General features: G+C 39.2%; 1 protein-coding gene across 2 annotated transcripts in view; it reads left to right on the top strand.

Annotated features, from left to right (window-relative positions):
• Nucleotides 1–22,686, top strand: part of LOC125453990 (dual 3',5'-cyclic-AMP and -GMP phosphodiesterase 11A) — a 334,685-nt gene that overhangs the window by 291,377 nt on the left and 20,622 nt on the right. For both annotated transcript variants that reach the window (XM_059647669.1, XM_059647670.1), the window contains 3 exons: nt 8,677–8,754; nt 12,290–12,353; nt 15,688–15,762. In XM_059647669.1, the coding sequence (XP_059503652.1) occupies nt 8,677–8,754; nt 12,290–12,353; nt 15,688–15,762 (217 nt within the window). The remainder of the gene's footprint in view (nt 1–8,676; nt 8,755–12,289; nt 12,354–15,687; nt 15,763–22,686) is intronic.

The following is a 22,686-nucleotide window of genomic DNA, read 5'->3' on the forward strand; positions in this document are numbered from 1 at the left end:
CCATCTAAAGTCTAACCAGTCATTTTTGTTTTGTATTCAATTCTTCAATTGAAAATTTTGGGATCTCATGTGCCTTTTTAAATGAAATATTGTGTTTCAAAATAAATGAAGAAATCAGTTGAAAGATAAACACTTCTGAAAAGGGCCAACATGGGTTACATGTTTTGTATCACTAATGTAGCAGTCAGCTCATTTTAAACTTACATTTTGTGGCAATTTTGGAACATGGACTTCTGCAGCAGACTCTGACCTTTAAGGCTATATTAATTCAAGATTCTTCTTTCCAAGAGCTAAAACTGTTGTAAGATTGAGGCTCATTGTAAGTATTACAAGGTCAAAGTGCATTAAAACAGTACCTCATTAGCACAGAGTCCTAGGCCTCCTATTGTGAGGGGAGAAATGAAAAGCAAGATGAAATTTTAAAACGAGGGGTTAAAGGGTAACGGCTATACTCACTTCAGTTGAATTTGCACAGATGTGATTGTTGTCCAAGTCTAAAGGGGTCATTTGCATCTTCACATGTTGACAGCTACAGTGTAACAATTTATAGCTCAATTCGCTAAACCTTTATGGTAGAGTTATTAGCTAAATTAAATTCAAAACCTAAAGGCATCAGACTTGAACCAAATTTTTAAATTAATCTTTAGACATTTTTTGCATGAATTTTATCTCCCCTGGATTAGAGGTTCCATGACAAGTAAAATAGGCCAAGATTGAATTCCTGGGCCAGGTTTTAGGAGTGACAATGCACCCTTCCTTTTTTTTAGCAAAAGAAGCAAACTCTACATTTCTGAGACGAGGTTTCACTAGGATCTCCTCAGAAATGTGCAACTATATCACTATTTTGACAGTTCTTTTGAACTTGCAGAACTACGAAATTTATGAGGAGAGAAGGGGTTGAGTAGGTTGGGCCTGTATTCATTAGAGCTTAGAAGAATGAGGGATGACCTTATTGAAACATATAAGATTCTCTGGGGACATGACAAAGGAAGTGTGGAAAGGTTGTTTCTCTTTGAAGGATAGTCTAAGAGCAGTATAATCTCAGAATAAGGGGTCGCCCAGTTAGGACAGAAATGAGGAGGATTGAAGGTCAAGTAAGTGATGGGATGGGGGTTTGTAGGATCTGCCTATGTTGGGGGGTGGGATTGTCAAGTTGGGGATATTTTAGGTCAGAGGAGGCACATAAGATCCACAGAGTCAGGTCAGTGACGAGTATTGGGTCCATCTGGGCTGGTCAAAGGGATTGGTTTAAAGTCAATGGGACAAATGTCAGGTCAGGCAGCATTAGATAAGGACAGGATGTGGGGAGCAGCTAGGTAGGTCGGTGTGGGGGTGCCTGCTGCTGAAATGCAGGACTATATTTAGATAGAGAACAACAGTCCATTTGAAATGTACCAAACAGCAGAACACAGCAAGGAGTCTCATCGGGGTTTGCATTTAGAGTAAGTGTAGTCCCAGGTTTTCTGGTGTTTCCCTGGAAGCACTCCTTTGGGTAACAGGGGCATGGAAAAATGTGTTTTGATTAGAAGAAACAGCCAGCAAAACCCACCAGAAAGGCATGGCTGGCAGATACAAAGAAATACCACTGCAAGGCCATAGTGCAGACACAGTTGCAGTGCCATTCATGATTCAATGATCTACGATAAAAGGTGTAGAGCTGGATGTACACAGCAGGCCACGCAGCATCTCAGGAGCAGGAAAGCTGACATTTCTGATGAAGGGTCTAGGCCTGAAACATCAGCTTTCCTGCTCCTAAGATGCTGCTTGGCCTGCTGTGTTCATTCAGCTCTACACCTTGTTACCTCAGATTCTCCAGCATCTGCAGTTCCTATTATCTATGATTCAATGATCTGTTGTGATTTGACATTATATGTTGAACTTGTTAAATCAGGTTCACAGACATGGTTGTCATGAAATGTGAGAAAAAGTTGACAACCCAGACATCTGACACAATCAGGCACCAGTATTCAGAGTGGCATGCAAGGTTGCCTCAGAGCAGAGGTACAGAACAGAGCACTGTGCTGCCAATACTAAATCTGATTGGCCTCTTCTTACATGTTATTGGTTCCCAGCAGCAGGCCTCCAAATGTTCAACCTTGGAACTGATTTGATTTGATTTATTTATTGTCACACATACCTAAGTATAGTGAAAAGTTTTGTTTATGAGCAGTACAGATAGATTATTGTAATCAAGGACATAAAGATCATAGGGTGAAAAAAACCTGAGACAGAGACATGCAGGTTACATTGCACAAGACATGTTCTTGGCAAGATCGATATTAGCAAGATGAGCATTACTTGAAGTTTAAGAGTCCATTTGTCAGTCTAATAATGGCTGGGAAGAAGCTGTTCCTGAACCTGCTGGTGAGCTGGCACAGAATGGCAAGTTTGGCTACTCTATGAGAGACCAGGCATGAATTCTACCCAGTAGAAAATCGTGCAATGTGTGTGACCTCTTTGCAGTGCCTCCAGCTTCTCTTTCCTGTGTTTTATTATCTCTTGCCCTTCCTATGTTGAAGCACTCATATAATTGAGGTACCAGCTCCTTCATAACAGGCAACTCACTGAAGCTACAAGGCTCCCATGCTTCCTGTTAGATGTTCAGTGGAATACACAATTGTATTGTGCCAGTACTGTGTTTTTATTTGAACTGCTTTCTGTGAGCGTGTGTCATGGCTTGGGTCACATGGCTTATGGCAAGCCAGGAAGGACATTAATGCAATATTGGCTTTCAATAAAAAAAATCATATTTTCAAACAAAGACAAACAAAAAAGAATAATTTGCACTTTTACATAGTGAATTACTCAAGTATCCGACTGTGCAAGCAACTGTTCTCACGAATTAGCAGAACTTTTTGTTGATCTCATTAACTTCCATTTTGTCAGTGTATTTATACATATCGCATATATAGATTTTCCTCCAATACCTTTTGGTTGGAGTGATATGCCCTCTGGTTCTATTTCATAATATTTTCAGATAAATCTACTGATGTACGCTGTTGCCTTGGACATATTTGTTTATAACGTTGACAGTGAGATTCTCTCTCCTTAGCAGTAGCATAAAATATCTTACTGCAATGAAAATCATTCAATCGCTGAGATCATCTTTCAGGTGCCCAATTCACAGGATTCTGTGAGCTGTGTAAATACAGATACATTCTGATCAAAGGCTCTTTATCATCTTGAATCCTAGTATTCAACACATACTACTCATAAGTACAGTTGGAATTCAGAGCATGTCCTCAAGGCTGTCAAAATTGCTACAGTCTGTTATGTTTTTCTTTTCTTCAGAGGGATTTTAATAGTCTCTCCCCAACAGTTATGAATGTTTGGCTGTTTGAGGCTGCTCTGGATTATGAGTTAAATCTGTTACATTCTTGTGGTTTTGCCGTTGTGAGTGAAAAACCATCCTTTTTTTTAATCATTCACCTTTCATTTTGACTGTAGCCAAGAAACAAAAAAAGATACTGCTACTGGGATTTGGCTGCAACCTGCTTTTTTGCTCATTTTTCCTTTTTAGTGTCTTCCAGAGGCCTTTAGCAGCTTTCAGCAACACTGAACCAATCTGTGTTCCTTCTTTTAAAAGCTGTACTTCTTTATAGCTCTTCAAATTCAATCTCAGCTCCACATCTGAACATAATGTTCAGATTTAAATGGAGTACAATGTTGCTTGTATCTGGCTTTATTGCAACTCCTTGTAAAATGGTTCCCTACAGTGAGTGTGCTTCATGACTTAGGTCACATAATAATGTCAAAACAGGAAGGACATTAGTATAATATTGTGTCTCCCACATCCCTGTTGCTCCATCCAGCCTACCGCGCTTAAGTAGATCTTCAAGCTTTAGTTTGGACTTTTTTAAACAGGTTTAATGGTCTCACTTCTGCTTTACATGTTCCTAACCCTGTCACCCTGCTGCCTCTGAAATCAACCAGCAGTGGGAACATGGCTACGGTTTTAGATGGATGCATTGTCTACTCCATCTCCATTTACTATTGGCCCCCTCCCACATGTCAGGTGTAGTAACAAAAATCTGCTTCCCTGCCCGAGTTAGCACACACCCCAATTGCATCGCAATCATGGCTCTGATGTTGTGACATCCTCCCTTCTGGCTAAATCAAGTCAGTTTGGCTTCTTCTTTTAAATACTTTGCAGTATCTGAGTACAGAGAAATGTCACAGACATCTGTGTTCCAGTTTTCCTACCACAAAGTCCCCTTTTCCATAAAAGATCCATTTTCTCCTGCCCAAATACTTTAAATGGGATTCAATTTCTGTAAACACAGACCTAAGGTGAGCAGTTTTGTGCTTCTTAACAGGAAAATCTGATTTTGGAATGGATGTCCACATTCTTGATATTCGAAAAGCAAACATGGAAGCTCTGTTATTGTCATTAGGTAGAACACCTTTTTATGATAAAGTGTTCTAAACAAAGGCTGTGTATGGGTGAAACTGAACACAATTACTATTGTTCAAATTTAAAGTAGATCCGTTTCATGATCTCACATATGTGATAATTCTTGCTTCTGATGAGCTCATAATCTTTCTTTTGGTGTCCTGACCTAATTTAGTTATTGTGTTATCGATCCATTTTCATTAAGTCACTAGTAGTCAATCCAAAGCCATCAGGTAAACATCTGGAAGCATGATAGCTACTTCATCTCATGACTATATATTGAATGTGGTCTGTGGAGGCAGAAAAAAATGACTAAGATGAATTAGGGGATACACAATATCAAATATATGAATAGTTAAAACTGGCAAATCGTATCTATGCTTCAAGGCAAACAACCATTAAACCTCAGTTTGGAACCATATCAGTAGTTGCATCCTTACTATAAATAATGCTAGTGATTCAATCAGGTTTAATGCTTTTCTACATAGAATTCAGGATTTACAATGTGTATTCAAGTCTGATATTTATTCTAAAAACCTTGAATGATTCAATGAATGCCCAACAGATGAACAAGTTAGATTTCTGAAAATATTTTGAAGATTGTAGCTTAAATTTTATATTTAGTACAACCCTTGGAGCTAATATTCCAGGTATTAACTCAGCAGTAGATGTGCTGATAAAGAAGAGCTAAGTTTGTGGCAATGGGGAATTCTCACTGAATGATTCCACAGATATTTAGTGGTTCAGACCTTTTGATTGCTTTTCCAGATGTTGTCTATTATTATTCACTTGTATAGACATTTTTTAATGAGTTCACATAAATTACATTTAATAGTAATCGAATAGAAGAAAGCAATTAATGTTTGATGTGAGGAGAAGCAAACCAATTTTCATTTGTCAAAGTTATAAATTCAACCAGATTTCTCCAGTGAATAAACTGCAGCTTTATCTTCAAAGGCTTTTATTTTATTGATAAATTATCGATATTAAAACTGCAAATATTCCCATTTTTTGTGCTTACAAAATTCTGAACAGACATAATATAAAGCCAGAGCAGAAGTAATGTGGAATTATTGTGATTTGGTTTGCCTGTATCCATTAAATTAATTTATAAACCATAACTCTTTACAAACTATATTGGCCATACTCTGACTGCAGCAGTTTTTTGATACAACAAATGCTATTTAAGCAAATTAACATCAATGATTGTGAAGGTCAAGACATGACTGTTAATTTAGCATCCAGTTAAAAAGAAGAAAGCGAAAGATCGTTGTAAAAGTTACAAGTTCAAAATCAGTCAATAATTGAGTAGTCTATCTGTCCTGCCTCTGCTACCTGGACTGTACTGGAAACTGTCCTGATCCTAAATCATGAGTGTTAGTGACCTTGGTTTGCTATCTGCTGCTGAATAGTAATATATTTTTGCAAATGGCACAAGGTTGGGTGGGATTAATGGAGATTTTGGATTCAGTGGGTGCAGTATAGATCTAGTTGTGCTGAGGACAGCAAACAAAGTTCAAAATAGGTAAAAGCACATATTGGAAGTAAACAATAAGCGGGGACCTTCATTAGTTGGGTAATGCTTGCTTGCATTGAAACTGACTAACTCCAGTAGTGTAGAAGTCAATGCTAACGAAAATTTTTATCTCAACATGTTTTACACCATTTTCTTCCAGGGTGAGGCAGAAGTTGAAAGAAACCAGGGGGTGTTAACTAAATTATATCTCAACATGTCTAATGAGTACCCAGCAGCAAAAAACAAAACAAACAAGATTCTGACTTTTATTACTGTACAAATGGAATCCAAATTCTTTAGAGGATATACTCAAGCAGCTCAGCACTTTCATCAAAAAACACTAATATCATCACATTCGCTTCTGGTTGCATAAAGACATTGTCAAAACCCCAGAGACTGTAAAAAGTAGAGCAGAATAATTGATCCCTGGTGTTAGAGTGATGAGCTATACAGGAACAATTTAAAAGATTAGAACCTTTCAGCTTTGAAAAGAAGCATCTCTTTGGACCCTTGTAGAGAAATAAAATGCTTAATGAGATAAATACTAAGCAACATTTTCAGATTTGCCAGATGGTATGAGTTACAACTTGTGAATGGCAAATGTGGGTATGTGTTGGAAATACTTTCTTTATGCGGCAACCTGTCAACATATGGATGGGTTGTGAAAAATAAAGTAATTATTTGAACTCATAGCCAATAGCTAAGTGCTGTAATAAAAAGATTATACAGCAGGTAATGTAGAAATGAGAGATAAAATGGGCTGAAGGGTCACTTTCAATTGAAAGAGTTGGCATTGCAGGGTAATGCCAATGGGCTAGTAATCCCAGACTAACACTCTGAGGAAATGTGTTCAATGTGGTAGCTGCTGTAACTTCATCCGAGAATTGAAAACTACTTCCAGTAATGGCAACCATGAAACCATTATCAATTATTGCAAAAATTCATCTGGTTCACTGATGCGCTTTTAGAGAAGAAAATCTGTCATCCTCACCTGTGACTCCAGAACCTCAGTCATGCGGATGACCCTCAACTGCTCTTTGAAATGGTTGAACAGTCACTCAGTTCAAGAGGCACCCAAGGAAGATCAACAAATGCTAGCCTTATGGGCAACACTCAGATGCCAGTAAAGAATGAAAAATAAGAACTAAAATGATTAAGTTTATTCACTTTCCTTTGAGCCAAACCCTGCCAGTGAAAACTTTGGATTGTTCTATTGAAACTGTTTCTAAAAGGTAAAGTTTATGTGTTGAGCTCAGAATGTATGAACAAGTGTAGGCCATTCGGCCCTGTGAACCTGCTCCACGAGTCAATAAGATCACAGCTCATTTAATTTAACCTCAAGTCCATATTCCTGCATATCCCCATCTTTCATAGTAATCAAGAATATATCTCCTTCTGCCTTAAAAATGTTTAAAGTTTCTGCATCCGCTGCCTTTTGAAGAAGGGAGTTCCACATACTCATGACCCTCTGAGATACAAAATAGTTTCTTCATCACTGATTTACATGGTCTCCCCCTTATTTTAAAGCTACGACCCCTGGCTCTCGATTCTCCCACAAGAGGAAACATCCTTTCAATATCTTAAAATAAAACAAGGAACTGCAGATGCTGGAAATCTGAAAGAAAACCAGCAATTGCTGGAGAAGTTCAGCAGGCTTGGCAGCATCTATGGATAGAAAGTAGAGTTAACATTTGGAGTCCAGTGACCATTCTTCAGAGCTGGTCCTTTCAACATCCACCCAGTCAAGTACCTTTGGGAACTAATATGCTTCAATTAGGTCTCCTCTGATTCATTTAAACTCCAAAGGATACAGGAGCACTGTGCTTCGCCTTTCCTCATAAGGCAATCCACTCATTCCAGGTATTGTTTAAGTAAACCTTGTTTGAACTGCGTCCGATGCATTAACTCCATTCTGGAAGTAGTGACCACTACTTCACCCAGTACTCCCGACAACAATGGTAATGGCTTACTGCTTTACAGAAAAGTGGCTGGCATTGAAATTTCACTGTGCGCTGAAATTGCAGCCTGCTCTCTGCACAGCTTTCTGCTATGGCCATGTTCTTTCAACTGGAAACAGTTACAACAGTATCAATTCTGGCAAAATATTCTCAAGACAATTTCTTCTGAGATCCATCCCAATTATGAAACTTTAGCCTGCCCTATTACTGCCACATGTCCTTCCTTTAATCTCAAAAGATATTCTACTGATCCTTTTCTACTTTTCTCCAAAGGAAAGAATATATATGAATTTGATGGGTTGTTTTGCTACAGATTGAGCAAGAGCAAAAACATATTAAATAACATTCTGTTTAAGTATCAAACTGTACTGGATTTACTGTATATTGTTTATTTTCTGTGCCAAAACTTATGTTAAAAAAGCAGCAATTAAATTCCATCAATATAAAATGGAAATTAATATAACCATCTCTTCAAACTGTGTTCGAAACAGCTATGGTATAAGCGGACTTGAATTAGTCTGCACCAAATTTGCTCCTTTTCTGTGTCGCGACGTATAGAGTTCAATTTTAATCTGCTATGTAACATTAAATATTGCTCTGAGTGAAACAATTAGTACATTTGGTATTGCATCAATTTAGCAATGCTGAATTTAGTATTTCTAACAAAGAATGAAATAATTATATCACAACTAGTAAATATAATAATGTATTTATATGTATTTCAACAGAAAACTACAAATTATCAAATATTACCAACATAATGTCTAGAAATAATCTAAAATTTAAAAATTGACATTTTTCTTTTTTAGGCGAAGAATGAAGTTTTTTGAACTTGTTAATTCAGGACAGTACAACTGGAACATAAAGGATCAACGAGAAATGCTCAGGTCAAGAGATCTATATTAATTGCCTGGTAATATGTGCCAAAAATTATTGAAATTCAGGACAGTACAACTGGAACATAAAGGATCAACGAGAAATTCTCAGGTCAAGAGATCTATATTAATTGCCTGGTAATATGTGCCAAAAATTATTGAAATTCAGGACAGTACAACTGGAACATAAAGGATCAACGAGAAATGCTCAGGTCAAGAGATCTATATTAATTGCCTGGTAATATGTGCCAAAAATTATTGAAATTCAGGACAGTACAACTGGAACATAAAGGATCAACGAGAAATGCTCAGGTCAAGAGATCTATATTAATTGCCTGGTAATATGTGCCAAAAATTATTGAAACAGTCATAAAGCAAAGAGACTATAAGGGGAGAAATTGGGCCATAACCCACCTGTTCTTTAGGTGCTATATGGTTTCTGAAAACTCAATGGGGTCCAAAATGTGCAAGAACACTTCCAAGAAGTGTATCAAATGCCATCATGGTAAAGGGATTTGAACACTTGCACCTAATGACCTCTGAGCAGCACAAAGAGCCTGGAGGTACTTGAATCTACTGAGTTTTGAGAAGATTTGTAGCTCAGGTTGAGATTCTGAATGTGAGTTTGCTCGCTGAGCTGGAAGGTTCGTTTTCAGACATTTCGTCACCATTCTAGGTAACATCATCAGTGAGCCTCCAGTGAAGCGCTAGTGTTACGTCCCGCTTTCCATTTATCTGTTTATGTTTCCTTGTGTTGGTGATGTCATTTCCTGTTCTTTTTCTCAGAGGATGGTAGATTGATTTGGAGCCAATGTGTTTGTTGATGGAGTTCCGGTTGGAATGCCATGCTTCTAGGAATTCTCGTGCGTGTCTCTGTTTGGCTAGTCCTAGGATGGATATGTTGTCCCAATCAAAGTGGTGTCCTTCCTCATCTGTATGTAAGGATACTACTAATAGTGGGTCATGTCGTTTTGTGGCTAGTTGATGTTCGTGTATCCTGGTGGCCAGCTTTCTGCCTGTTTGTCCAATGTAGTGTTTGTCACAGTTCTTGCAAGGTATTTTGTAGATGACGTTCGTTTTGCTTGTTGTCTGTATAGGGTCTTTTAAGTTCATTAGCTGCTGTTTCAGTGTGTTGGTGGGTTTGTGGGATACCATGATGCCAAGAGGTCCGAGTGGTCTGGCAGTCATTTCTGAAATGTCTTTGATGTAGGGGACAGCGGTTATGGTTTCTGGGCCCGTTTTGTCTGTTTGTTTGGGTTTGTTGCTGAGAAATCGGCAGACTGTGTTCATTGGGTACCCGTTCTTTTGACCAATGAACACAGTCTGCAGGACAAGCTGCTAGAAGAAGCAGCAGGGGGAGGATGGGGGAAGAGAATAACTGTCAGCAGAAGGCCAATCCTACAAAAGGTTTTAAGAGACTTACCTCAACCCTAGTGAGAATCAATGTTTGACTTGTCTCCACTTCACAAAAGTGTTCATGACTAGAACTGCCGATTGCAGCTACCTCAACTGCAACCATAAAATAAGGCATCAACATTGCCTGCAACTATCAAACTCTCAGATTCTATCAAGGAATGTTAACTTTTAAAGAGAAATCTGACAAGCCAGCAATCAACCAATAGAACCATGCCATAGGGTTTCATGTTTTTTAATGGAGGCAAATTTTATTGTATATAAGAATTAAACAAGGCGATCAGTATGCATTTCGCACCAAATCTGTATGTTTTAATTCCCACCAATTGTAAGATCTGCCACAACCCTTTGGAATTCATATTATCTCTCCTTGTGGATTCCTGAAATCATCTAAGGTAAGATTTTAAGGATTTTAAGGGGATCCTTTCATATTTATGAACGCACCAAATAGGAATTACAAATTGTTGATGTTCATGCAATCAAGCTGAATTGCATTCAATAAGATCATGGCTAATCTGATTGTGACCTTGAATCTACTTTGCTTCCTACTCTTGACATTCTTTGAATCCATTGGTGGTCAATTATCTATATACCTCGGCCTTAAAAATGTTCAATTAAACTGCCTTCAAGGCTCTCTGAGAAAGAGAGTTTCACAAACTCACAATGCTCTGAGAGACAAAATTATCTTCATCTTTATTTTACATGGTAGATCCCTTATTGTTAAACTGATGCCCTTGATCTAAGCTCCCCTATCCCCATAAACCCATACTTAACGTGACTAACCCACCAACCTGGACACTACCAGACAATTTAGTGTGACCAATCCACCTAACCTTCACTGTGGGAAGAAACTGGAGCACCCAGAGGAAACCCGTACAGTGACAGGGAGAACATGCAAACTCCACATAGACAACCACCCAAGGCTGGGGTTGAACCCAGGTTCCAGCCACTGTGAGGCTACAGTGCTAACCACTGAGCTAACCTGCTGCTATAGGAAGTATAGAACTCTTACTGGGAGGGAGACAATATCATAGACAACCTTTTAATCCCCAGATTGTACATAATGAAGTAATTTAGCAACACAAGTGATCTTAACCATACTTCCCGTTCACTAACAGCTCCACACTTTTTGCCTTCCCTTGGTCACTGAACAGCACATTATCAACTCTGTGCTGGTACAAAAACAAAAAACACTTGGAAAGGCTTTCATCCAATTCTATAAATTCGATCACAGCATAACACATTTTTAATAATCGAATCACCCTTCTGCGTTCTTTTCATGTGGATCTTGTGTGTGCCTTTGCCTGTCCTGGTGCTTGTTGGAGATGCTTCCTCAGAGGTAGCAGCATGGGAATGGAAGCCTGCTAACCTTCAGCTTATGATATTGGAGATAGCCTTGGAGGTTTGTGGAAGCTGAGCAGCCATGATGAAAGCTGTCTGAGCATTTGGCGGAAAACCCGTCACATTTAGCAATGAGATTGGACCTTGCTTCCACAAGGTGCAGGCTGTTTTGAAGTAGCAGTAGCTAATCTGCAGTGGGTCCTCCACAGATGTACGCAACCAATGAAAAATATGGGGAGTATTGGCTGCACTCAGCAATTGTTTACTTATGCAGCTTGTACCGATTTTACATGATGCCTGAAGTACAATACCCAGGCACTATTAAAGCACACCGTATAAATTCCAAACAGATAGTAGGAACTGCCGATGTTGGAGTCTGAAATAACAAAGTGTAGAGCTGGATGGACACAGCAGGCCAGGCAGCATCAGAGGAGCAGGAAAGCTGACGTTTCGGGTCAGGACCCTTCTTAGTCCAGGCAGCATCAGAAGGGTCCAGATCCGAAATGTCAGCTTTCCTCCTTCTCTGATGCTGCCTGGCCTGCTGTGTTCATCCAGCTCTACACCTTGTTATATAAATTCCAAATCCACTTTCTGGTGTTGGTGAATTTCTCCATATTTGACTTATTATAAATGTAAATTAAAAATGCATTCAAATTACATGTTTCAGTGAATAGGAAACACCTTTGTAGGTCATTAAAAATAAACAGCTCAATATATTTGACTTCTGGATAAAGATCTAAAGATGAGTAAGGAAATTGATCCATACTGATGGAAATGCATATTGTCATTGCAGGTCGATGCTGATGACTGCCTGTGACCTCGGGGCTGTAACTAAACCTTGGGAGATATCTAGCCAGGTCAGCAAGTTGCATACGCATGGCCTTTCAAACTGACTTGTCTTTTACTTGCTAAGCAAATAATCTCATCATATTTATAATTTATACTTTAAGAAATGAATTTATGCAGAATGTGTACAGTGTATAAACAGTGACAGCATTTGATGATCCGGAATCTATCATTCATTTGGAGCCGTCTTCTTCCTGTAAAGTAAACATGCAGATCCACTAAATTAGCCTTCTCTGCTACATCTTTGAACAAGTTAGTCAGCAAATATCTAGAGACATGTTTTCAAATTAAATATAGCGAGATTTAGAATGTTCAGTTTTTCCTTTGAAGATGTGTCTCTTTTGCACTTATGTTTTTGTTCAACCAATTGACAACCCTCTGACATTTGTGTGAAAATATATTCCAATGGGAAAGAAAGACTTTATGAGAAGGATGCAGCATCTGTGACTGACTGAGGAAGCAAAGTACTGAATCAGTTTGAAGAAAATATAAGCATTACTGAGCAGGTTAGTGATAGGTCAGAAGAATGGACAAGTTTCAGAAATCAGCGAAGGATGGCCAAAATTATAATTAGCCAGGAGAAATGGAATATGAGTGGAATCTAGCTAAAGAGGTAATCTTTAGGTGAACATAGAGAACACCGAACAGTACAGCACAGTACAGACCCTATAGCCCACAATGTTGTGCTGGACTATTATCCTATTCTAAGATCAAACTACCCTGCATACCCTACACTTTACTATCATCCATGTGCCTTTCCAAGAGTTGCTTGAATGTCCCTAATGTATCTGACAAAGGGAATCCATTATAAAGGACATATTGACAGGATATTTAGAAAATCACAGTACAATCAGCAGTGTCGACAACTTGGCTTTATGAAGAGAAGATAATGCTTGACTAATTTATTAGAGTTCGCTGAGAAAGAAACAAGCAGGGTAGATAATGTGAAGTAGTATGTATAATGTATTTGGATTTTCAAAAGGCATTCAATATAGTGTTCCATGAAAGGTTACTACTGAGGATGGATATTAGCATGGAAATTGGGATTAATTAGCTAACAGGAAACTAAGCGTTGGAATAAATGGGTCATTCTTGAGTTGACAAAATGGAACTAGCATGGTACCGCAAGAATCAGGGCAAGGGACCCAACTATTTGCAATCTATTTAATGATTTGGACGATGGGATCAAGCTTATGTTTGTTACATTTACTGGTAATACAAATATAGGTAGGAAAGTGCGAAGGGAACATGAAGAATCTGCAAAAGGATATAGATAGGTTAAGTAATTGGGAAGAAAATCTGGCATGTGGGAAATATGAGTGGCTCAGTGGTTAGCACTGCAGCCTCACAGCGCCAGGGACCCGGGTTCAATTCCAGCCTCGGGCGACTGTCTGTGTGGAGTTTGCACATTCTCCCTGTGTTTGCGTGGGTTTCCTCCGGGTGCTCCGGTTTCCTCCCACAGTCCAAAGATGTGCAGGTTAGGTGGATTGGCCATGCTAAATTGCCCATAGTGTTCGAGGGGTGTGTGGGTTATAGGGAGATGGGACTGGGTGGGATTCTTCAAGGGGCGGTGTGGACTTGTTGGGCCGAAGGGCCTGTTTCCACACTGTAGGGAATCTAATCTAATCTAATCTACTTTGTCAGGAACAGTAGAAGCAACAGATTATTTAAACAAAGAGAGATTGTAGAAATCTGTAGTGCTTGAAAGATACATGTATTCTGGTACAAGAATGACAAAAATCTAACATGTAAGTATAGCAGGTAATTGGGAGGTGAAATACATAGCCATATTATTGTAAGGGGAATGGTGTATAACAGTATGGAAGTTTTGCTACAGCTGTACAGAGTCTTAGTGAGTCCACGTCTGAAGTATTGTGCACAGTTAGTTCTCCTTATTTAAGGAGGGATATAATTGCGTTAAAAGAAATTTAGAGGCATTCCACTCAACAAATACTTAGGAAGAGGGGTTTATCTTGAAGTAGGGTTGAACAGGTTAGGTTTATGCACATTTAAATTTAGAAGATCAAGATTTGATCTTTAAAAAACGTAAGTATCTAAGGGAACTTGACAGGATGAACACTGAGAGGAATCTCTCCTGGGGAGGAAAGTCTAGAATTGTAAGGCATAGTTTAAAAAATAAACATTTCCCATTTAAGGTAAAGGTGATAATATTTTTCTCCTAGAAGGTGGGTAACTTTTGGAATTCTCTTCCCCAGACAGCAGTGGAAGGTGGATCATTGAATGTTCTGAAGACTGAGTTAGACTTTGATGCAGATGTGAATCATGGGTTATGAAGGGACAGGCAGGAAAGTGAAGTCAAAGACACAATCAGGACAGCTATGATCCTAATGAACAGCACAGCAGGCTTAGAGGCTAAAAGGCCAACTCCTGCTGCTATTCCTTATGATGTTTTGAATGTCCATATTTGTTCTTTCCTTTAAAATGTCCTCCCAATTACAAACCTGTTCAATTATAGAATCATAGGATCTCTACAGTGTGGAAACAGGTCGTTCGGCCCAACAAGTCCATGCCAACACTCAGAACATCCCACCTAGACTCATCCCTCTGTAACCCACCTAAATGTACACATCTCTGAACACTACAGGCAATTTATCATGGCCTATCCACCTAACCTTTGGACTGTGAGAGGAAACCAGAGCCCCCAGAGGAAACCCACGCAGACACAGGGAGAATGTGCAAACTCCACACAGCGTCACACGAGGGTGGCATCCAACCTGGGTCCCTGGTGCTGTGAGGCATGTTCATATGTGTGGCACTGCCCTGTGAAATATTTTGAGTTATGTCTTTTTGTGTAGGGTACTTGTTTCAACAATTAAAACTTTGCCTCTGTTACCTGAAATATTCACCTGTTATGAATTGCTGGTTATCTTATAGAAGCAAATAGATGGAGCAAACTAAAACTTGTAAAACCTTCCTGCTCCCATGATGCTGCCTGGCCTGCTGTGTTCATCCAGCTCTATATCCTTCTTATCTCAGATTCTCCAGCATCTGCAGTTCCTATTATCTCTAAAACTTGTAAAAGTTCCTTTATAATGTAGCAAGAAGCACTTTGCACACCATGCCGATTTTAAGGTAGAAATTCCCTCTCATTGTTCAATTTACAAAATACATTCAGACATTTTACTAAAAGCCAGTTGACTTTAAATGTTATAATACAGTTTAAATCTGTACATAATACCAGCCATTAATAATGAATTGCTCGGATTATAGATAAAGTGGTAGGTCAGGACCCCAGAACGGAGAATCAAAGTAAGAATAAAAGCTGCTGAGGAATTATTACCAGAACAAGTTGTCTTCTTACAGAAATCTGTGATTCTCTTGCAGGTAGCAGAATTGGTTACAAGTGAATTCTTTGAACAAGGAGACAGGGAACGATCGGAGCTGAAACTCACTCCTTCAGTAAGTGAAAGCTCATTTATTGCATAAGTCTATTTAGTTACATTGGTCATTTTCAAAATAGACAATACTTTCAATCCTTCCAATGGAGCAGTGCTTCAAAAGCTTTTGATTTCAAATAAACCTGTTGGACAATAACTTAGTGTTGTGTGACTTCTGACTTTGTCCACCCCAGTACCTCCATATCAGTCCTGTGATTTTCATTTGTACACTTATAGTTCTTTTTGAACCATAGACAGATTTACTTGTACTACCCCAAATGTAGGATTTGTTAGCTTTCACCAATGTGCTTCATATATTTACATCATTTTGCAGCTATTGTATGAAGAGCCAATCTGGAAACTGCATGTTAGAAAATTGTTCCAGAGATAGTAGGAACTGCAGATGCTGGAGAATCTAAGGTAACAAGGTGTAGAGCTGGATAAACACAGCAGGCCAAGCAGCATCAGAGGAGCAGGAAAGCTGATGTTTTGGGCCTAGGCCCTTCCTCAGAAATGCATTTCTGCAGAAGGTCTAGGCCTGAAACGTCAGCTTTCCTGCTCCTCTGATGCTGCTTGGCCTGCTGTGTTCATCCAGCTCTACACCTTGTATCTGTATGTTAGAAAATTGTATTTCATTTTGAGCATTGCTGCAAGAATTATGAACTTTGGCCCAGGATTTAAATCATGCTTGAATCAAAACACAATCCCAAACCTGCACATACTATAAGGCAGAAAGACAGGTAATTAGTCTATCACCCTATTTTGTTTAGGAGGCAGCTTGCCAGCCCAATGAGATCCAACCAATTCCTTGGATCCTCTGAAAAGCCTACACCTTTAATAAGCATGGGAAGTGTGTGTGTGCACTGGTCACTAGTGATCTGTGAATTTGTTGTGGAGTGATCCTGCAGCTCAGTCACTCAGATAATGTGAAGCATATCTTTTCAAGAATGTGTGTTTTGGCTTCTTGAGAATATTGACAGCACTATGCTTGGTATTGTCCATTAATCATTAATTTTGCAAAGTGAACCTCAAACGTGCATTAAGCCACCAACTTGTATTGGCAAAAGCTTAATATCATCTCCTTGCATTTCTATAATGTCTTTAACATTGGATTCCAAGGAGCTTTGTTCTTTTTCTGTGGATTGCCAACTTAAGCTGGGAAGAGGTTTATTCTGCCTGATGAAACTTTGAGTCATGCCATCATGTTGCTACTGGTCAGGCCACAAACAATACCAGGGGTTCCAGACAAAGTGCAATCTAAAAATTCCTCAACAGCCCAACAAGTGAAGGAAGACTTTATATCTCCCTAGATGCAAAACTGGAAGAAGACTGCTAGGCAGTCTTGAGGATTGTGGCTTGGTCTGTCACCAAAATCTGATCATAAACTTGTCAAGATGGTTCCTGGGATTCCCATGGAAAACAAAATCATCCAGAAGCTTCTGCCAGGGTCCATTTATCAAATCCTGTGGTGATGGAGGATTGACAATGGGAACACGGCTATGAATCTGGGCGTCCCTTAGTCAAGAATCTGCACAGAGGTGAGACCTGCATGTAGGTCATTGGATATTCGTGTTGAGACAGAACTATTTTGACTCACAACATCTGTGATAGTGGAGTCCTGGTCAGGGTATCCAAATGGGAACGGAAATTTTAAAAAGTGCCCTAAAATAAGTGTCATAAAATTTCTCCTAGCTGGGGAACTTCAGCCTTCAAGATCGCCAGAATTTGTCTCATAGAAAACTTTAAATTTTGGCAACTTGTAGACCATTCATGGATAATTTCAACAGCAACCACTCAGAAAGATAAATTGAAATTGTATCACATGATCTAGCACAACTACGACTTGACATTGTTACCTCAGAGAGACATATCTTCCTGTGTTGGGGCACCTGAACAAGTAAGTAAAGGGATACATCACCTACTGGAGAGGAAAGGCTGTAAGTGATCTTTTGGTCCACAGAGCGAGCGTTGCCATCTGGAATGGGGTCTTGGGTGCGCTGCCAGAACTCTGAGTTGTGCCAATGAAGGACCCATGAGACTTCACCTCCAGCTCAGCTATATTCAATATGGCACCATCGTCAGCACTGAGACATTGACATTTGTCTCTGATGATCATAAGCACACACAAACACCATAGTTTACATTGTTGCCCATTCCGCACCAAAATTGCAATAAATGTTGAAGGAGAGATTCTGGAATATGCTGAGTGCTTCCTGTATCTCGACATTTACCTCTCTCAAAAGACCACCAATGATAAGCAGATTGACCAGTGGAGCAAGTGCACCAGCTCAGCCTTCTACAAATTCCAACAGCAGCACCAATGCTGCATATTCTGGCATAAGTGGAGGACCATCAACCAAATGTCGGTGTCCTTCTGAAGCCAACAGTACAAGCATTTAGGTAAAACTCCTGCAAAATCAACCTTTATGAGCTGCACACTGTGTCCAGAAGCTGAAAGCAATTTTTCCCACCAGGTCCTGTTTTCACCCCTCACTATAGCCAGTATTCCAGAGGAAGGCAAGAAAATACATTCTGAAACTCATTTTGAATTGCAGCAGCTTTGCCATTAATGACTGGAAGAAGATCCCTCCTTTTAGCTCCGAATGGTGACAAACTGTCCATGAGGCTGTGTCATGCTCCGAGTCACAATGTCTTAGAATCATACAGCATGGAAACAGAACCTTCGGCCCAACTGGTCCATGCCAACCAGGTTTTCTCAACTGAACTAGTCCCAATTGCCTGCATTTGGCCCATGTCACTCTGAACCTTTCCTATCCATGTGCCTGTCCAAATGTGTTTTAAATGTTGTAGTTGTAGTCACCTCGATCACTTCCTCTGGCAGGTTGTTCAAGATATGCACCATACTCTGTATGAAAAAGTTGGCCTGCAAGTCTCTTTTAGGTCTTTCTCCTTTCACTTCTATGCAGTCTAGTTTTCGACTCCTCTACCCTGGGAAAAGACCTTGACAATTCACCTTATCCATGCCTGTTATGAGTTTAGAAACTTCTGTAAGGTCACCCCTCAATCTCCTACGTTCCAGCAAAAAAAGTCCCAGACTCTCTAGCCCCACCTTATAACCCAAGTCTTCCTGTCTCGGTAACATCCTTGTAAATCTTTTTTGCACTCTTTCTAATTTAATAACATCCTTCCTATGGCAGGGCAACCAGAATTGTAACAGTACTCCAAGTGGTGGCCTGACCAATGTTTTGTACTGCCATACCATGACACCCAATACCTGTAAGAAATGCTCCAGCTGATGAAGACAAGCATGCCAAATGCCTTTTTCTCCACCCTGTGTGCCTGTGAGACCACTTTCATGGAATTATATACATGCACCAAGGTCTCTTTGTTCGACAACACTCCTACCATTAACTGTGTAAGTCCTGCCCTGGCTTGTCTTACAAACACCCCACATTTATCTGAATTAAACTCCATCTGCCACTCCTCAGCCCACTGGCCCAGTTGACCAAGATCCTGTTGTGCTCTTAGATAACTACCTTCACTGTCCACTGGACCACCAACTTTGGTGTTTTACTCCAAAACTTACTAACTATATGTCCTATATTCTCAATTAAATCGTTTATGTAAATGACAAATAGCAGTGGACCCAGCATTGATCCTTATGGCACAACACTGGTCACAGGCCTCCAGTATGGATAATGATCTTCTATTACCACCCTCTGTCAAGCCAATTTTGTGACCAATTGGCCAGCTTTCCATGCATCCCATGTGATTTAACCTCATTAACCAGTCTACCGTACGGAAACACATTGAAAGCCTCACCAAAGTCCATGCAGACAATGTCTGCTGCTCTGCCCACACCTGTCATTTTGGTCACCTCTCCAAACAACTCCATCAATTTTTTTGAGACATGATTTCCCATACACAAAGCCATGTTAACTATCCCTAAATCAGTCCGTATCTTTCTAAATGCATATGGATCCTGCCTCTCAGAATCACCTCCAAAAACTAACGGACCACAGACATCAGGCTCATGGGTCTGCAATTCCCTGGCTTTTCCTTAAAGCCTTTCTTTAATATTGACACAACATTAACCAGCCTCCAGTCTTCCAGCACCTCACCCAGGGATTTATCTACTTTTTTGCATTTTAAGATCTCCAGCACCTCCTCTTTTGTCATATAGACTCTTTTCAAGATACTATTTATCACTATTTCACCATTTATTTCTCAAATTTCCTAGCCTCCATGTTTTTCTTCTTGGGGTATAGTGATACAAAATATATGTTTAGTATCTCACCCATCTCTTGTGGTTCCACACATATACAGCCTCGTTGATTGTTAAGGGATCCTACTCTCTCCCTAGTTACTCTTTTGCCCTTAATGTATTTATAGAATCTCTTTGGATTCTTCTTATCTGTATCTGCCATCTGAATCTATTGACTTATTACTAGGCATTGTTCATCTCTTGTTAGTGTAGATGTTTTCTCATGATATCCCTGTTTCTGATGAAACATCTGATTACCTTTTTCCATAGAAAGGATCCAATGGTGCATTTTAGAGGTTGCTTTCAAGTTAAAACAGATGAAAATTTTGCAATAACTATTTTATATTGAGAGCATTTTTATGAACTACTGCTTCCTGTTAAAGGAATTTTTTTTAGAAAGCTTACTGTATCTGTAATTACAAAGCAAGATTCAGGTTATTATTGCTCATACAACAGTTTATTCTGCATTTAGTAAATTAAAGTCTAATAATTGTTACAGCAGTTCAGTAGTCGGGTTTGTTGGACAGCAACATGTTGCACTAGGTATTAAAAGAAATAGCAACAAAAACAGAAGTTGCTGGAAAAGCTCAGCAGGTCTGGCAGCATCTGTGAAGAAAAATCCTGAGTTAACATTTTGGGTCTGGTGACCCTTCCTGAAAGAGAAATAAGGTTCTGACCTAAGATTTCTACAATACATTCTTGATGTTTGTTGGTGTTTCTGGAAGAATATGCATGGAAATGACCATGCACTTTCCTGCAGCAATGGAGAGAGAGATAATCCACAGTGAGCCTGGATTACTCTTTGTTACTGAATTTTAAGTAACACTGACAGAAACCTGAAAACGCAGCCTGTCTCCACAGACTGGAACAATAATAGAAACAAAATGATAGAACAGAATGTCCTTTATTGCGACGTGTACTCAAGTACACAGTACAGGAGTACAGTGAAAAGTTTCACACTGTCACCTCGTATAGCACCATCTTAGATACAAAAATGATCAATAAAAAAATAGTTGCCTTACTTTGCAGTGATTGATAGAATATATATTAGAAGTAAGACATAGTTAAAAGGATAGTCATTACAATCAGATAAACAAATTACAAATAAACATTACATTGCAGTAGCACAGCGCAAGGGCTTCCACACATGGTCTGACCACCTGCACCAGACCCCAGTTCAACAAACGTTCCTGCTCCACTCCAAGATCCCGGTCCACTCCTCACTGGCTCTCAGCTGCTCCAAAGTACATTCACTCCAGGACTCACTTCCCCTTGTTGGCCTCCACCTGGGACTGTTTCTTGTCGCTGCCCGCCACCCCGGGACTGTTTCCCCGCAGCAGCCGCTCTAGGACTCCATTCTCTGCGAGAGCCGTCACTTCAGGACTGCTTCCCTACTCCAGGATTCACCTGCGGGGCTCTCCAGCTCTTCCATTCCCATCCCGGTAAGTCCAAGTCATTAGTCGGAAAGAAAACGTAAAAAGGAGGGAAAGAAAGAGCAGAGTAGAGGAGCTCCAGCTGGAGTGCTTTACTTTGTCACCATCTTGCAGAAATGTATTATGTATTAAAGGAAACAAATGACTTAGAAAATGCTTCATGGATAAATTATATACTGGTTAAATAAAAGGGAAAACTGATGTTTAACACTCAGCAATTATTAAAAAATCCCACTCTTTGCATGTAAATTGCATTTTATACTTTATAAAAATTAATTTGACTAAAAATGTTCCCAGATGGTAAATTGGATTTCTAAAGAGTGAATTGAATTTGGCTGGTGCTAAAATTATTGAAATGGACAAAGGAGCACATTATTTGAGATACAAGGATGTAAATACAACAGGTAAGAAAAGAACTTTTAGTTAGGGGGCAAGAAGCAGAAGCTTAGCAGTTGTATATCTAGCAGAATTTTAAAATCTTCACAAAATTAAATTACTTCATTTTACTTATTCAGCGCATTGTAATGAGCCCTTTGTTTTATCTATCATATCTGTTAAGTGTTTATAGTGTCATACTAGACATGACATGAGGTCATTTCATGTTTTGCTGACAGGCACCACTCAGCATTTTGTGACGTTTGTAGAATAGGCAAAACGGCAGTATTACACAGTGCAGGGCATAGAATGATGCTTTAGATAACAGTAACAAAAGTTGTGTAAAAACATTAACAATTTTCTTAACTTCAATTTAATAAAATGCATATCCACATAAAATTTGTTGCGATTATTAAATGTTGAATATAATTGCGTATTTTATCCAACTGATTTGGAAGCCATCAGCTATTTCTTCAGTAATGATTACTTATTTGTGGGGTCATACTCTATGGTAAGTATATAGCTGGACTTTTTGCTCTTTTTACAAATGATTATTTATTTACACCAAGCTAATCATATACATTACTGTGAAATGACCTCAAAATAATTGTTCCTTTTTGGGAGTTACCTCATCATCATATGGTGATGACATCCTTAATGACGTACTTTCCTATGTATATGTGGAGTTGTAATCTTTGCTGTATATCACCCTATGTCTCTGTGTCTCTATCCCAACTCTCTTATATTGAGTTTGGCACTAGCTACAAACAGATAACTTGGTTTTGCATTTGCTCTGAGCATGACACAATCCTCTACTTTCAGTTTGCTTGTACCTTAGAACAATTTTGGAAATTCAAATCTGAATTCACTGCTTTAGTCCTCTTCTTTAATTTTTTCAATATTTTAAATTCAT

Source organism: Stegostoma tigrinum, chromosome 7, assembly GCF_030684315.1.
Source record: "Stegostoma tigrinum isolate sSteTig4 chromosome 7, sSteTig4.hap1, whole genome shotgun sequence".
NCBI lineage: Eukaryota > Metazoa > Chordata > Chondrichthyes > Orectolobiformes > Stegostomatidae > Stegostoma > Stegostoma tigrinum.